This window comes from Solea solea, chromosome 17 (assembly GCF_958295425.1).
Source record: "Solea solea chromosome 17, fSolSol10.1, whole genome shotgun sequence".
NCBI classification, from domain to species: Eukaryota; Metazoa; Chordata; class Actinopteri; order Pleuronectiformes; family Soleidae; genus Solea; species Solea solea.
In genome coordinates this window covers 15,232,637-15,250,379 of record NC_081150.1, presented here as the reverse complement: position 1 = coordinate 15,250,379, position 17,743 = coordinate 15,232,637, and the positions used below count along the sequence as shown (strand labels likewise).

Below are 17,743 nucleotides of genomic sequence, written 5' to 3'. Positions count from 1 at the left end.
CTGTGGTTTATTAGCTTTACTTATTGGAGTCAAGTGGTTCGTTGTAGCACATTGTGTGTTCCCCAGGAATTGCTGGACCATGTCAGTCAAGGCTTTGATGCATTACAGTGTACAGATGCACATGCACGCTCAGAATACAGGAGCAGCAAATCAAAGGGTCTCCATAATGTAAAACTCGAGTCCGCTTTCATCTACACCTCCCCGAACACTTTACATCTGCGTTCATATGTATGGTTCCACCGCTCAGCACAGTCTTCATTTTTTTTTCCCCCCCCTTCCTTTTGAAGGCAGCCACACTATATTAAATCCTTAAAATGGAAATATATATTCACCGCAGTGCCACCTCGGCCCCCGCCGCTCCAGTCTACCCCGCCCAGCCCTGATCACCCTGTGAACTTCACGGTTACTGGGTGCAGGGGCGGGAGCCAATGATGCGACAGCTGGGGCAGCATTTCAGAGGAAACTGGATTGCATGCTGAACCTCACCTGCTTTCCGACTCAGCGCTCAGTGCCGGTGGGGCTCATCACCCCCTGCTTTCATAGCTTGTCTTTCACTCTGCAGTATCTTCCCCCGACCACCACCACCACCACCACCTCCACCTTCTCCATCCCGCCTTCCCCGGAGTCAGAGTTTTTCTCATCTGTTTCCTCTCTGGTATCATTTGATTAAGATGCTGTTGAATCCAGCCGCCGTGTCTAGTCTCCGCTACAGATCCTCCACGGATTCCCGTCAGGAATCATTTGTGTCTGGTGTTTTCCTGCCTACTGTGTGTGTGTGTGTGTATTTGGATATGTTTTATATGTGCATATATCTTGGATGGGGATGCTTGTAGTTTTGCTTGCACCTGCATTGTGTCTCAGCAGTTTATGTCTCTTTAGAGCGTGTTAGCTAACGGCTATAATATTTCTTTCCTTCTTAGCCTGGGCTCACGTGGCCTATTTTTTATTTATTTTTTGCCTTGTTAAAGTGAGCGATCATGTGACTTTCTTTTACAGTTTAGCAGCACCATCAACCCCCTGGGAAATGATATCACCAAGGAAATAGTAGATTGTTATACCTGCCTTGTTAGGGTGTGGCCTTTGGGTTAAGTGTTCTTTGAATAGTGTTAATATTGACAATAGGCTGGGCAATAATTCAGCATGTGTTGTACTATAATATCATTATGACCAAGGTTCAACATATGTATATATATCGATATAATGTTTATAAACGGTGCTGAGACAATGTGAGGCCCATTATATTGTTGTACGTTGATATTATAAATACATTTATGTTAAACAAGTGGTCAGTTCGCAATTATCTGGTTTCTAGGCCCTTTTCTACTATGGTCCCAGCTCGCCTCGCCTCGGCACGGCACAGTTTAAGTTGGTTTTCCACCACAAAATAGTACCTACGGCAGGGTTGTCAAACTCAAATGACCTGGGGGCCAATGAGCATCTAGTCTGGTCAAGCGGGGGCCGACAGAGGGAAAAAAAGTGGAAAAAACAACTATTTAGTAGCCGGTGGTCAATATAAGATATTCATTATGATATTAGAATTGCAAAGTAAAATTGCTTGTTTTGATATAAAATGATTAAAAAAAAACATATTTATGATGCATAAAAACAGAGAATTAAATTGAAAATTTAGCAAATAATGACGAGGATAATTGTGATTAAAACAGCTTAAATATAAGTAATTTCACGTTGAGTGTAATACATTTAATAAAGCAATGATTACAACCGAATGTCATATTACTATTATAGAAAATATAGCCGGCAAATATGTTTAGTCTTATATTCTGTCTCTATTCCATCACCGCATGTAATTGATTGGAGGGCCACATGTGTCCCCCGGGCCACCGGTTTGACACATGTGACCTTACGGAGTCATCACTGCACGGCTGCATGAAACTGCACGCAACACACACACACACACACACACACACACAAACGAGTGACTTGTAAATCAGTTGTGTTCAGTGTAACTGAATCATTACAATCAGTAAATTAAAACTATTTGGTCAGTACTAAATACACCAGACTCCTCTGTTCAATACTGAGATTTTAGACATTTCCCTGGTAGTTGTTGGAGATGAACCCACATTTTTTTTTTTTAGGATTGTTAAGTCTTTGTGACTGATCTACAGTTTGGCATTGTTCAGACGTCTCTTCCTATGACGGCACTCAATCACTCAACCCAATCAGTGGCCAGCAGTCTGGTGATGTCACGTATAGTATCGCCTCAGTTCGCTTGGAACCTAGCCAGAGCAGGTACTAAAAAAGCATGTACTTTATTACATTAAGAAATGCGTGAGGCCACAAAAGTTTCCTCCTGGTCCAACACACCCACCCACACACACACACACAGTTATATAAGAAATATCCTCCTTTTCCTCCTCAGTTGTTTCCATGGCTTTGAAGCACAACGTTCAGTTAGTGCTCAGTGAAGTGAGAGGCCAGAGCTTCTCAAGAACCGGGGGCTTGAACAGAGGAGGGTGGGCGAGTGGGGGCTGTTGCAACTTTAAAAGTCTCATCTTTATGCCTGCCAGCAACTGATGTTCCTCACTCAGGGAGCAAATTGAGTTTGCATGCCTTGATTACTCATTAACATGGCCTTTTCAGCACTCCACCAATGCCCATGTGCATTCAGACTTGTTCCATTTTTTAATAGCCCTATGTAGGGGAATTGGTATGGTACAATGTCACTGGCAGCTCTCTTTCCTCCTCGGCTGATTTGAACTCAACTGTGTTGTGATCGTGACAGATTGCTCGCGCGCGTTTCCATTTCATGCCTGTTGTAGTTGTTGGCAGTTTGAAGCTGAGGTTGCGTAAATGCACATTTAAATCACATGTGCTTATCGTGGAGCCATAAAAATGGAGTCGAAACATATTAGTTTGAGCCGCTGTGTGAAAACATCTCATTATATTAATATAGAGTTTATTAAATGGACTGAAAAGAGATATCATTTCAACTTTAATGCACAATTAGGCTGCTCGGCTCTAAATTTGCTAAGCCAAATGAGTACAATGCTTATGAGCATGCATCTTCCTCATGTGGGCTCCTATATATAACCATGAAAAAAAGAAAGCCATAAACGGCTGCACAAGACCCTGAAGACTCGTGCTGTAGCTCCATGACAAGGAGCACAGAGGGAATAATCACTTTACCGTGATCTTATGATCTCGCGTTTTTGTCTTTTTCAGTCCGTCCTCGCACGTCTTTGTGATCTAACGTAATCTAACGCAGCGTAGATTGCGTGTAATAATCGGAGGGGATTTCCGCTGTGGCGACCGATAAATGGTCAAAGCACAGCAACAAATTAGCTTTAATCTATTTACTGCACTTGAATAGCATGAATGAGCATTTTTGTTTTGTTGTTTTTTTTCCCCTGCAAGCCAGAACAGCCACAAACCTAGTGGGAATATATACAGTAACTTTGGGAGGATGATTAACTTATAGAGCTGATCAATCTAAGGTTGAGGTCAAAGAAAAAAAATACTTACCCCTGAATAACAGAGCAAGAGTGAAGGTTCTATTGATTAAAACAAATTAAATAATGTAGTAGAAGATATGAAAAAAACTATAAAGAAAGGAAGTGAAAAAGTAAATAGTGCTTGGTTGTATTGTACAGAATGTGGGATATAGGTCAATCCTCTGACCATGAAGTTGAAGCTCAAAATAAATAAACCAGGACGAGACTGCAGGATGCTACTCTCTGGTGTCTTGGCTCATGAAACAGACTTCTCAGTGGCAAACGCTGAACCACACGAGCCCTTTTTACGCCGCAGCCTTTAAAGTCTCTAATGAGAATCACATCACACCAGCGAAATACCCACCGGACGAGTGAGCGATCATTTAGACGATAAACTCTTTACACGTCTCCAAAAATCTTCTGCACCTCATTAACAACCAATGGAATTAGGTGTCGAAATGAAATGATCCACAGTTCTGCAGACACGTGGCCAGCAGCAGTTACTCTCACACCAGATTTCTTTTATTTTTTTGAGATTTTATTTGAAGTTTCACAATGTAATTAAGTCGGGCTTGTTTTTCTGGCACGCAACGTCGTGAGCTAAAGACTCATTACAGCCAAGCAAGTGGTGTTTACCCAGTCAGCTGTCAGAAAAATTGGTATTGAAGTCCGTTTTATATTTACTGGGGTTTGTTTTTTTAATAGCGTGGCTGCTCCGACTTTTTTAAAGGAGTATATACATGAAGTTAGTGCTGGATACACTTAAATTAGCAGGTGTAGAAGAGATTTCTTAACCATATAATATTGTCAGTATTGCGCCCACTCAATGATAATGTATAATTTTGCATCTTTTACTTTGGTATCTTTAAGTCGATTTTTAGAGTGGTGAATTCAATTATTAAGTGCTATTCCAATGGCTGATGGCCGGAAGATGAATGCACCTCATAGCGTTGCACTAGAAATGGTGCGTCGCTGACAAAATTAGAGCAGGCGAGGAAGAAGAAATTGGCGTTTTCACCCAGGTCTTACATTCCCACTCGTCGTTGCCAAAGTTGATTAAGAACCCACGTGCATTGCAGAGTAATTTCATCTGGGTGTAAATGCAAATTAACTACGTTCCCACTGGTGGAAAAACCTGTTTTAACTTGAGAGTAAATTGATTTTTTTGACCACTGGGAATGGAGCATTACTGATTGACAACAATTTTATTTACTTGTTTTTTTTTGCGTGTAAGAAATGTGTCATAACGTCAAACAGCTCAGTGTTATATTATTAATGTTTGGGGGCTTTTTTTTGTTGTTGTTTGATTATGGAAAGTTAGAATTGACGTGATTGTAATCATTTTATGTAACCGATTTAATCTTGTTTTCACTCTTTCTGAGTTAAGCTGTGATACAGAGTCATCTTTCATGCAGAGAAGAGTCATTTTTTTCCCCTTTACTCCGTCTATGATTGCCAACACACGCCCATGTTTCCTGGTCACAACCTCTCGCGCTTTCTCCTTTTCCCCGCAGGATACCGGAGGGTCAGGCAGAAGCAGGTTCCCTGGCCGTTGGAAGACTGCGTTCCTTGGAGGACCAGCTAACCAGAGCCAAACAGAAGATCCACAGCTTCCAGAAACTCACTGGAGACGGTGAGGAAGGCAGGGCCAACCTAAATGTTTCGGGGAAGGATTTGGCACAGAGGTCGGAAAAGTGAAAGCATTGATTTTTGAAGCCATGAAACCTGTTGGCAGCGGCTGTGAGCGATCGCCTGCAGTCGGAATCTCAGTCTAGTCCCGCGCTAAAGCTGCTGTAGCTCGCGTGTCCCGTCAAATGGGCAGAGAGAGAGGGAGGGAGAGAAGGGGAAAAAGGAATGACGGGGAAAATAAAGCACATGTGAGTGTAGAGGGCAGCGTAGGGTCAGCTTTTCTATCTTACCACAGGGGAAGAAAATGCTAAAAATACCCTGCAGCTTTTTTCCACCAAGGGAAGGGAGCAAAGGAAGAAGTGAGTGTCGGAGAGGAAGGTTAGGTCCTCTCCACCACAACAGGAAGGTCCTCTCCACCACAACCACCTCTGTCTCTGTCTCCTCCTGCTTGAGGCTGTCTATCCCATTTTTTTGTTTGTTTGTCTCTCTCTGCAGAAACCAGAACGGGCAAATGTGCGCTCCATGTGGGTCACTCAACATGGTTTGGCTCCGGCAGGTGATAGTGTCAGTCTCAGACGAGAGTGATAAAATGGTTAAAGTAAAAAAAAAAAAAAAAAAAAAAAGAAGTCTTTTTTTGTTTATAATAAAAACAGAAAACCTCGCTTTGTGCCGTCAGCTGTAGTCCCCAGCAGGTGCTCTGATGTTTGGTTATTTTTTTACACACATACCTGTGCCATCTAGTGCCACACACACACACACACACAGGTTTGTTCTGCTGTGAACTATCCTTGCTCCCCTCTCGCTGCAGGCCCCGGCCCCACTCAGGAGGAGCTGCGGAGAAGGGTGGAGAATGGCGTTAAGGAGTTCTGGTACTTTGTTCGCAGCGAGGTGAAGAAATTGGCCAGCGTCGAGGCCGGAGAGAGACAAAAGTATGCGGACACACTTCTACAAGACCTGGGACATCAGGAGAGGTGAGCAGACCTGCACAAGGAACGTTGAAACATTTCTAAAATGTTCCACTAGTAAACCAGTAAATCCATGGCAAAGGGGGTGGAAAAGAAATGAATCAGTGAATACGCAACAAGATGTTTAATCAGATCTGGCTGGATGTCGGGGCTTTTTGCATCATTTAAAAAGGTGTGGATCCATTTTGTCTTTGTGTCAGTGAGTTTTTCTAAGAAAACCAAACATAAAAAGAAATGTGACTATATTTAACATAATGTTTTGGCTTTTACTCTTTAAAGGAAAAACCTGTACCATACCTGTAGTTTACTGTTTAGCCCATAAAAAAATGAGTGTAAAATCTATTTTACATAGCAAATATTTTTTCATGTAAGGCCTGGGACATGTGAGCAGCACATCTGCCGTGTGAAACTTTCTCTTTCTTTTTTTAGTTGCGCGGTATCAGATGAGAGCAGACTCTTGTGTGTGCGCTGTGGCTTCCCTTCTTAAAAAAAAAGCACTCGCCTGTTTTCTCAACGAGCCACAGGTGGTTGTGATCTTTGACAACAGCTTCTCGTCAAACAACTTTATTATTCCACTCAGGGAGTTTGATGGCAGCACAGGAAGGGCTCATCATTCTAATAAAAAAAAAAAGACAGACAGACAGACAGACAGACACACAAATGTGAGATCACTCAGAATGAAACTGACACCTGTTTCACAGTAAAACCACTTTGGTGTTTTATTTCCCTGAATGTCCCCCTTTTTTCTTTTCTTTTTTTTTTTACGAGGCATGATTACATGATTATTCATCAACTTACTGTGAAATATTTGACAGACTGCACGGTCCAGAGTCCTGGCAGGACGTAAGAGATTGAACGCAATTTGAAAAGTTTATCATTACCAAGGCAAAGCCCTATATAAAACATAGCAGATATTGTGCAACAGGTGTGAAGATAACACACTTCCTATCTGAGCAGCAGACAATGCTGCAAGCATGCATGCACGAAGGCAAAATGAACCTCAAAGAACACGTGTGATAAACTGCTGAATATAGAACTAGATCAGTTTAGAGCCCGAATCGGCCCGAATCGGCCCTCCAGAGGTTCCAATCCGGCCCACAGGATGTCATAAATACTATTATTTTGCAGTTCCAGATACTTGCAGCTAAATGTTTTGTGCCTTTGTAGAGCCACTGTGATCTGTAAGTTGTAATGCTAATGTGTACATAGTAATATTAGGCATAATATTGTTGAAATTGCATTTATTTGCAGGCTGTTCATAATATAATTACTGTATGTGAAAAGATGTAAAACTAAGGAGAAAAGTGTGGTTGACACCTCTGATTTAGAGTGTCCAATTTACTTAATTGACCTAAAAAAGACACATTGCATGTTTTTGGACTGTGGGAGGAAACCGCAGAGCCCAGAGAAAACCCCCCCCACACACACACACACACACACACACACACATACAACTCCAACCGTTCCAACCGTGTCGCGAATAACCTTTAAAGTCATTCTTTCAAACCAAATTCCCCAGGTTCACGGCCTCTCTTATGTGAGAATTTGCTGCTTTATGTGTTTCAAAAACAAAATGACCCAATAAATAAAAATGCAAATGCATTTTCCAGTTCATGCGTCCGTGTAAGATTTAGCTCAGGAATCCCTGCGTCGCCAAAAATAGCAGTGAACTGAATCTTGATCCTGATTGACAAAACATATGTATGCTCCACGCAGGACTTGAAGGCAACACTTTGCAGCGGTTGCTAAAAGACAAAGGGCAAAGGCCATGTATACACACACACACACACACCCTCTCTGTCATCTGGATGGCAGGCTTCCACGGAGCTGAATGAAGAAAGGCCTGTTGTCACGTCGCCAAGTGGTTCATTGTAATCCTGGTGGAGTGGTTTACACAGCCCCGTTGTCTTAGTCTTTGCTGCCCTAAGCAGCTTTCCAAAGACTGATTCGTCACTGATTCCTCCCACTGCTCTCACACACACACACAAATATACAGCGCATGCACAAACACGCGGCCACTCACTTCTATATGCATTCACTTTCATTTTAAACCCCTCCAAGATTTCTCTGTGTGTGCTGCAGGCTAACGCTTCGTGAGCCAACACAAGATAGAAGCAGAAATAAAAAGAAAGTGTCCCACTTAAATTCGGTGTGGGAGGAGGCGACGTCCATGTCTCCAAAAAATAATACAAATAAAAGTAAAAGGGGAAATAAAGTTCTCATCAGTGAGGAGATCTAACACTTTGCTTTTAAAACATGAAAAACCCTCATTAAAACTTACAACTACAACGAGAGTTGGTGAGTTAAACAAAGACAAAAGGGAAAAAGTAAAATGAAGCATGTATTTAATATCTCGCATCTGTAGTCGGTGTCTTTTAACACTATGACAAACATGAGGAATCATTTGCTGGTGTAACTCGTCTGTCACTAACCTAACCTGCCAATGTTCTCACATCACATGACGAGTCTTCACAACAAGCCGGAGAGCCAGCGGAGAGCCGGAGAGGCAGCAGTGCTAAATCCCCAGTTCCATTACGCACATCACTTGCACTGTTTTTGGGACATAGGGCCCGTGGGAGAAAGGTGTTGATGTATGAGTTTGTATTTGCATTTCGTTAAAGTGTAGGACGCCTGCTGACTGCATGTGTTGTCTCGTAAGTGGTGCACGAGACAAAGACCAAAAACCACATCAGAGGCTCCGTTTCAAACTGGTTGCTCAAGACTGTCATGTGTGACTTGTTTTAATCGCCAGGCTCTCCTGTGTTCTCCTGTGTACAGTAGTGTACATTGACAGTCCCCGCACTGTGCACGGAGGTAACAGCGACAGCAACCGTGCCCATGAAAGTGCTCAAAAACCCAGTCGTTTAGCACAATAAATGCTTTACATGTCCCCCGCGCTGCCGCTGTAGACGCACAAACTGTCACATCTGATAGTATTGCTTGACAGAACCTTTGAAAAAAAAAAAAAAATGCTGTTGTTACATCATTTCTGTTCACCAAGACCGAACAGAGGCAGAATAATAACATCAACAACAACAACAAAAATCACTCACATGTACACACGGCAGCTTGAACGGATGCTTCGACAGACGGTGCTACAAATGAACCTCGAAGAACGCGTCTAATAAGCTGCTGAGTGTAGAATTTCAACGGTTCTGGGTGACTCCATCAGTTCAGATCATCCGTCCGTCTTCTACCGCTTTATCCTCCACAATCTCAGCTGACATGGGGGAGAACAACAACAACAACAACAAAAAGTCGCTCAGATGTACACGCGGCAGCTTGAACAGCTGCTTCATGTTGTGTCACGGCATAGTCCTCTGTGGGACCATGAGTCTTCCTTCTGACCTGGTCTGGTGATACTCAGGCTGTAAATGAAACCTAAAAACCTTGTAATTGCTCCTGCGCTTGGTGCAGCATCAGCACGCGGCTCCTGCGCTCAGCTTTGTCAAGCACCAGTGGCCGCGGCCTCGACGTCTGCAACTTTTTTGGACAGACGGTGGCGCTGGGTGAAGCCTGCGAGACCACACGTGTCTACGTTCTCACCTCCATTACACGCAAAAGACGCGGTGCCACCAGATCCCTCACGGGGTTTCTGCGTCCGTTTAGAGGTGTCGTGACGGCCTCCCTCCGGTATGTGCTGCTGCTGGAGGAGGGCGTGACGACATCCATCACACACGTGTGCCCCGCCTCTGGATGGGGACAATGAATAATGATACTGTGGTCGAGAAATAAAAAGGCACGGTTCGCCTTCGCTGCACTGCCGAGAATGGGACGTGGGCGCATTTGTCTTGAGTGTCTTTGCATGTGCTGCTTAATATTATGCGTAGGAACACTCGAGTCACAGAGGATGTGACTGATTTGGGTCAAAAGAAGTGAGTAATAAATGAAGCCCGCGCGAATGTGAGCGTTGACGTGTTTTCCCGGCTGCCATTATCAGCAGCTCTTGGGCATGTTTGTAAAGTGGAGGGTCAGAGTATTTGGCAGCGTGTGACGCGCGCACAAAGTCTCTGTCAGAGGCGTCGCAAAAGGAACGGCAGAGAGTGGTCGTCGTCGCTCAGCGTGACGGAAAACAACACCTCTATAAATAACCTTGAAAGCGTCTTGAGTTAATGTTTAGCACACACACACACACTCGCATGCGCGCGCGGTGTCAGCATATTCTGTGCAGTTGGGTTTTCTCATCAAATGCTTCCCCTACGCTACGAGGGTGTCTTCACTGTCTGCCTGTGAAAACACACATATCCCGCGGTTCAAAGGTTGATTGGAACATGACAGTAGGTTTTTCTTCAGGAAGGTTTTTTCGCGTCGGGAAGTTACAGCACTGTCGGAAAATGTCTGCGCTGAGATGCGAGACGTGTAGAAGAGGGTTACATGGGTAAAAGAAAAAAAATCAATTTCAAAGAATGATTGACTTCTTTTCCTTTGCCAGGAGAGGATTTACTGTACTGTACTGTACTGTACTGTCTCTGTTTCTCCCCCTCCCCCCTCCAGTGAGTCATGTTTAAAGTTTGTGGGGCAGAAGCAGGAGATGCAGCAAACAGCACCGTAAAAATGCGACGGTGGGTTGCACTTGTGTGTGTGTGTGTGTGTGTGTGTGTGTGTGTGTGTGTGTGTGTGTGTGTGTGTGTCCCTCTTGCAAACTCTTCAGCAGTGACTAAACGATTTTTTTAGATCCCTGCCGGAGCGATGCACCTTTATAACGTGCCGGAAAAGGTGCCGACTCAGCGACTTGGACTGCCAAAATAAAGTCGTATAAAAAAAAAAAGAAAAAGCAATTAGAGCGCTCACTCAGGTGTTGTGTTTACATACATCCACTGCAGATCGGAGCCAATGAAACGCCGTGTCTGACCTCGCGGCGAAATGATTCCTTTTTCCACCGTGATAAATATGTTATTCCACATATGCAGACCGAAATCATCGTTTATTCATAAGCTACAGGAAATAAGCTACATAGAAGTAATCTTGGAAAGAACTCCACTAGATAGGAACAGTGGACTGAGCAGAGGTGGATCCAAGAGCAGAAGGAGATAGTGCAGGGTAGAGGGTAAGATAAGTGCTCGGACAGAAGATGCTCTTGGAAGAGCTGGGTCTTCAAGAGCTTCTGGATTGTCTTGTTGGTGCCGCCAGACGACAATGAGCGGAGTAGTCGAGGGGTAACATAAGCCTTTGGGAGCAGGGGCGGAGCTAGACTTTTATCTATGGGGTGGCCATGGGGTGGACAAGGCTATTTCAGGGGGTTAGGGTCATTAGGCAACCACAGTAAAACTTACTTTTAGAATGAAGATTTTAACCGTCCATCAAGGCTGTTCATCCTTCTTCTTCTTCTCCTGTGGCGATTCTTCTTCTTCTCCTAGCAGCTCTTTGTGGTACATACCGCCAACTACTGTACAGGAGGATTTAAAATGCAACTGGCTCCTTTCAACAAGACATGCGGTGCCGTGACCTGGGGTGGCCAATCAGATTTCGGGGGGGGGGGGGGGGGGTCCAGTGCCACCCTTGCCCCCCTCTAGCTCCGCCACTGTTTAGGAGAGCACTTTGTAGGCTAGTTTCAGTGATTTGAATGTGACGCGGGCAGCTAAGTGTAGCCAGTGGAGCTTAATGAACAGTGACATGTGCCCTTTTAGGCTGATCAAAGACCTTGATGCGCCGCAGCGTTCTGGACCATATGTAGCTGTAGGCCTGTTAGCATGGCGTTGCAGTAGTCGAGGCGGGAGATAGCTGGGTAGCCTGTTAGGCTAGGTACGGCCTGATTTTTCTTCTATTGAATAGTGCAAAGCAACATGACCGCACGATAGTACCGGGTTTGGGTTTTTGTTACCAGGAATCAAGTGCAAATCTACTAAACAAAGACTCACCTAGAAAGTATTAAAAAAAAAAAAAATATTTGAAATTGACACCGTTATCTTCCTCTCACTGCGAGCTTTGAATTGACTTAATTTCACCAACGACCGTATTTTAAAAGTGTATGAATGCTTCAACCGTCTGTCAGTTTCATCTCATCTGATAAGTACCTCCTCGCACAAGTGTAAATAATAGTTAACGGTTCAAGGTTGTTTTTTTCCCTGTGATTCTGCATCAAGTCAGTGTTCTCACAGTGACCGTGAACTTGTACATTTGCCATGTGTATCTCTCTGAGTGGCTCCCGTAACAAATTGTGCTTTTACCTTTTATTAAGCATGGGTTTTATTCATCTTTTCTTCTTCTTCTTTTTTTGGAGAAGAGAAAAGACTCATTTATTACCCCGATGGATTTTTTTTTGTATTTGTGCTGGATTTTTTTTTTTGTCATTCTTTAATTCAGAGCAAAAGAGGAGTGTAAAGTGGGGGCGGTGTGTTTGACACAATCTGTGAAAAGGCTTCCCTGCAGAAGCTATTAAGTGCCAACCTGTCTGAATGTAGTTGGTCTGTTTGAATATATGACTCCAGGCAGCTTGTGTCGCCAACGATGTCCAGAGATTTAACAAGGAATGCTTTTTTTTACGTCACACTAACTCCAGAGAGAAAGTTGTGTCGTTGAGTTTCTTATGTGCAGCCGGTTATTGTAATATGAACTTAGTGTAAATAATAATTATTATATAATTAGCTCTGCCTCAGGGTTTATGTTTTCTGTGTGTCTGCAGCTCTGCATTTGTGACTTTTAGCAGGATTATTCAAAAACTACTGAAGCGATTTCTGTTAAATTTGTTGTGTAGGGGTGTGACATTACCTCGAGAAGACGAGTGGTTCCAGACTCCGTGTTTCACTTATTTAAACATTAGCTGTTTTAAGTGTTGTGCGAGGTGTGTGCTCCTCATAGTGTAGGTTCAGAGGTGTCAAACTGTTGGCCCGTGTGCCACGTGTGGGGCCCCCAACCCAACACTTCATATCGTGTTATAATGAAAACGTGACATTGTCTTCCTTTAAACACAGTGAGGTGATAGAATATAGACACAATATATTTAGGGGCCTAAGCGGCTTTGTGCTTATTTTTGAGGAGGTTAGCGTCATAAAAACGCTTGAAGCGTTGCATGGAGGTCAGGTCTGGCGAATATGCGATATTGGCATAGTTTCCTGACCCGTGCAGGGACCCTTGACGCTTGCGTGTAGACGCTTGACGCTTGACGCTTGCCTGGGCCCTATCATGACTATGTGCAGTCCTAGTTCTAAATGTATTTGCTTTAAAAGTAAAATAGACACTATTCAATGTATTACATTCAACGTAAAATGACATATGAGCTTGTTAGGTGTTTAAATCACAGTTGTGCACATCATCATTTAGTTTATTTCTCTGTTTTTGCGTCATCAGTGTCAACAAAACATCGTTCCATGTCAAAACAAGCACTTTAACTTTTAAAATTCAGTGAAATATCATCATGAATATGTTATTTTACCAACCCAAACAGTTTTATTTTATTTTATTTCCCCCCCCCCCCACTTGTTTTCTCTAGTCCGGCCCCATCTTGACCAGACTAGACGCTCATTGGCCCCCGGGTCATTTGAGTTTTTGACGCCCCTGGTTTATGTTGTGAACCGTCTATGTATGTGTGTGTGTGTGTATCTGCAGGTCCATCATGACAGACTTGTACTACCTCAGCCAGGCGGACGGCGTGGGCGAGTGGAGAGTGAAGGAGGCTAAGGACCTGTCGGACCTGGTCCAGAACAGAATCACCTACCTACAGGTAACTACACATGCACCTGCTGATGAGCCAGCTGGCCTCGTGTTCCGCCTCGCACACACATACATCGCCACATGCTGGCACAGGTACCGCTCACTTCCCATGCACAGCTATGGTTGTATCTCAACTTCACTATTTAATTGGACTATTGTCCTTGTTGCCGTATACAAGCACTAATGGGAAATCGATTTATTGAATGAAGCGTGTCCGCCTCTGTTATGCAAGGTGGCGATAAAGTCCCATTCAACTTGTTAGTATAAGGCATTTTCATTTTTTATCTTTATTTTTTTTCTTGTACTTCACAGACCAAAGGAACTTTAGCTGGCGGCTTGTTGGATGCATGTCTTTTATTCTGTCCATTAACTTTAAAATATGTAATTTTTTAAGCTGACAGAGCACAAATTCACTCTCCTTAGTAGTGAGAAGAAAAAAATGCACCGGTCTGGATTTTGCAGTGTTTTTCTCACTCTTGTTCTTCGTCTTCTGTGTACTGCCTTCTTATATCATGTACGGGTCAAAGCTCAGAGATGCCAGTTTGGGTCTAGTTGAACGTGTGCACGCGATTGTAATTAGACATTATCAGGACGCGTTAATCCAACTGTGAGAAATGCGATTTGGTACAATTTAAGCCTGACTGACGTGTTTCCGTGTGTTTAAAAATGTGACTTCACACACTTGTGCACATTTACATTTTCTTAGGACATCCTTCGCACGTCTTGCCTGCCTCACTTCCTGCATCATTGATAACTGTCTTAATCAAGGGTGTGATAGCAGGCTGTTCAGACTGTCGGATCTGACAAGCCTGTTCCTTGTCGGCGCTTTATTGGCAAACACGAGCGCACAGACGCAACACAGATCGGCAGTCACACATAGGCAGACTGGCGGGGCGGACGCGTCTACGCTGTAATAGTACTCCAACACATGCACATGCTTACTGGCACATGCCACTTTTTTCCAAAGAAAAAAAACAAGTTGGAATGAATTTACCATGACACAAACCCCTCCGCTGCTTCACTCAGCTAAAGCTAACGCCTAATCGAAAGGGAGAGTCTGCAGATTTGTCATCTGTGATGTAAGAACCCAAAATACCTCCACAGGGAGGACACTTGTTGTTTGCTCGTGTCCTCTATTGTCACAGCAAAATGCTATCTTAAGACATTAACCCTGATTCTCAGAACATCTTAGCATACATTTTTTTTTAAAAAACAATTCACCTGTGCTCATAGCGCCCTCTGCCGAGTCCTGCATTGATTCCAGCGGATGTTCTGAAGCGCTTCGAGGCTGTTTAGTTTCCCCTCCAATTGTTTTTTTTTTAACTTTCTCTTCCCCTCAAGTTCAAGCGGTTATCTAGATTTCCAGATAAAAAGTGACAGCCCTAATGTTCACTCTCAAACACGTCCACAACCCGGGACCCAGGACACATCCACTCACCTCCAGCATCAACCCCCCTCCCCTGGAGCTGTGGTGCTGCTGGGCTCTCGTGTGCGCCGCTGTGGTGCAGCACCAGGCCCTGCAGCATTAATGAGCCGGTGTGTTTGATGAAGAGGACCAAGTCAGTCTGGTTGGGTGGAGACAGCACCACTAACAGCTGCTGTCACCACTGCTGAGGGATCACACCGCTCCACCAGCTGCCATCACTAATTCATCACACACACACACACACAGTCGTACACAGATGGATTCACCCGCAACTATGAATGCACGCACGCACACACACGCACACACACATGCTCAACCACAAGATTGATGTACATGCTTGTACTCAAAGGGAAATGATCTGTGTGTGTCTGTCACTGTCACACACACACACATGTGGACAGACTCCTCCCTGCTGCCCTGCTGTCTCTGCCACCCACACCAGTCTCTCCCTTCATTCCTGGTTTAGCTCCCTCCGTCTCTGCATCTGCTCCATCTGTTGTCTTACAACACTGGCTGGCGTCTTCACATGTGATTTCCAGCTTAGTCATCTCTATTTGTACAATGAGCCTCCGCGATGGTATTAATTAGGAACGCGCGGCGTGATATGTTGTTCATTTTCCATAGACCGCGCGTCAGTCCACATTTGTGTCCAGGAGGAATGGGACGATAGCACTTTGTTTGTGTCCAAACAACACATTTGTGCCGAGTCATATCAAAAATGTAATATTGCAAATATTATTCTCCCAAAAAATAAGTCAAGTGGGAATTAAACAGCCCAAACATGACTCAGCTAAAATGCTTTTATTTACATTTTTACAGTCTGCACATAGTGAATTTTACATTTTCATCTATCCAATATCTGATCCAGTCATTTTAACGATTACTCGTATCCAGTACTCAATTTTCTTTTTAATGTGTCTTAACTGTATGTCAAAGAACTCTCTCATAGGCATGATTAGAGTAAGATCAGATGAATTTTGAATAGTCCTGCAATCGGATTTCTACCGTGTTACAGCAGGAAAGACGGTCAAAGTAAAGGTAATAAATAATAAATGAAAATAATAAAGGAAAAAGATGAAATATAAAGATAAAATAAATAAAAAATAGAATAGTATGTGCAATATAGACGGCGCACAACACTGGATCAACCACAGAATAAGTTTCACGTGGGAGAAGGTGCTGCACCACAGACATTTTGGATTTAAGAGTTTGTCAGTGAAGGAGCTGCCCAGTGCTGTGATGGTGTCATGTGGGGGGGGGGGGGGGGGGGACAAGTTGTCCTTCAGAGATAATAGTCTGGCTATTATTCTCCTCTCTCCCGACACCTCCGCTGGGTCGCAGGGGCATCCCAGGACCGAGCTGCGTGGCTTTTCCATAGAGGATCACTGCCAACTCTGCCTCAGCTGGACAAAGCCGTGTTGTTTTGTTTGCCAGCTGCAACTCAACTGTTTTGGTTTCACTCGCACTTCTCACTTCTCAAAGCGTCGAGCGGTAGCAGTTAACAGGAACCTGAGATATACATAGATATATCTATATATACATACAATATATGAAAGCTCAGTCATTGTGTATATCAAACCTGTCCCATTTTTAGATAATTGGTCAGAGCTGTCTCAGCATGAATTGAGAGTTGTCTGTGCAGGCAACAGGCCAGGTCCATCCTGGAGAGTGGATAAATATGATGAACATGCTGGAAAAAAACAGTTTTTCCTTCATATGTTAATTTGAAACACTTGAGATGAGTTGTATCAACTTAGAACACAACTATGTCGTGGATAATTTACCACCCACACCTGTGGCGGCTGACCGGCGGTCATGTTTACTTGTCGACCACTTGGGGCAGCAAACGCCATTTAGGAGATAATGTTAGCATACAGAGACCAAACCGCTTAAGGCTCAGCGTAGTGTGTACTAATAGACTTTTGTTTTCCATCCCATTTGATGCAAACCGTCATTGTTTTTCTGTGAATACCCACTGCTTGAGTTGCCACTCAGCCAGTGACAATGAAATCTACTGCAAATGGAGGCAATTACAGGAATGCAACACATTAAATGCCCTGCTTTGGTGAAGAATTGCCGGCAGTGGCTCCTCCACAAAGTTGGGTTTGATTTTGCCAACATTTTTTTTTTTTTTCAGTTTGATAAAAAAAAAAAAAAAAAAAGGACAAAAACTTTTAATGGTGTGGATTTATTGTAAATCTGAAACACAGAGGTAGCGAAAGCAGACGCTTACCTGAGTCTTACTTTAAACACCGTCAACAGCGTGGGCATCGCGGTGGATAATTACCCGAGCTTGACGTGCTATTTTCTTTCTTTTTTTTCCCATTTCCAGTTGTTCACAAATAATATCTCTGCCGTCTCTCACACTCCAAATAATAATGAAAAAAAAAAAAAAAAACGGCACAGCATTTTTAACAGGCACTTAACCCACAGTGCAGAGCGGTACTTTGAGGCTGCCTTTGTGCATTCATCTGCCGTCATTATCCCTGAACCGCGTCTCCTGAGTCATCCCGCCGTCGTCATTATCAACCCTGGGATCCTAAAAGCAGCCAGGGCGCCGCACAGTTCCCGCACGCGTGCCTTTTTTTTTTTTTTTTTTTAAACGCAGACGCAGTGTT

General features: G+C 43.7%; 1 protein-coding gene across 1 annotated transcript in view; it reads left to right on the top strand.

Moving 5' to 3' along the window:
• The window catches only part of fut8b (fucosyltransferase 8b (alpha (1,6) fucosyltransferase)), an 86,738-nt gene that overhangs the window by 47,734 nt on the left and 21,261 nt on the right, over positions 1 to 17,743 (top strand). The window contains exons 3-5 of the mRNA XM_058614174.1: positions 4,970 to 5,088; positions 5,893 to 6,055; positions 13,595 to 13,792. Coding sequence (XP_058470157.1) covers positions 4,970 to 5,088; positions 5,893 to 6,055; positions 13,595 to 13,792 — 480 coding nt within the window. The remainder of the gene's footprint in view (positions 1 to 4,969; positions 5,089 to 5,892; positions 6,056 to 13,594; positions 13,793 to 17,743) is intronic.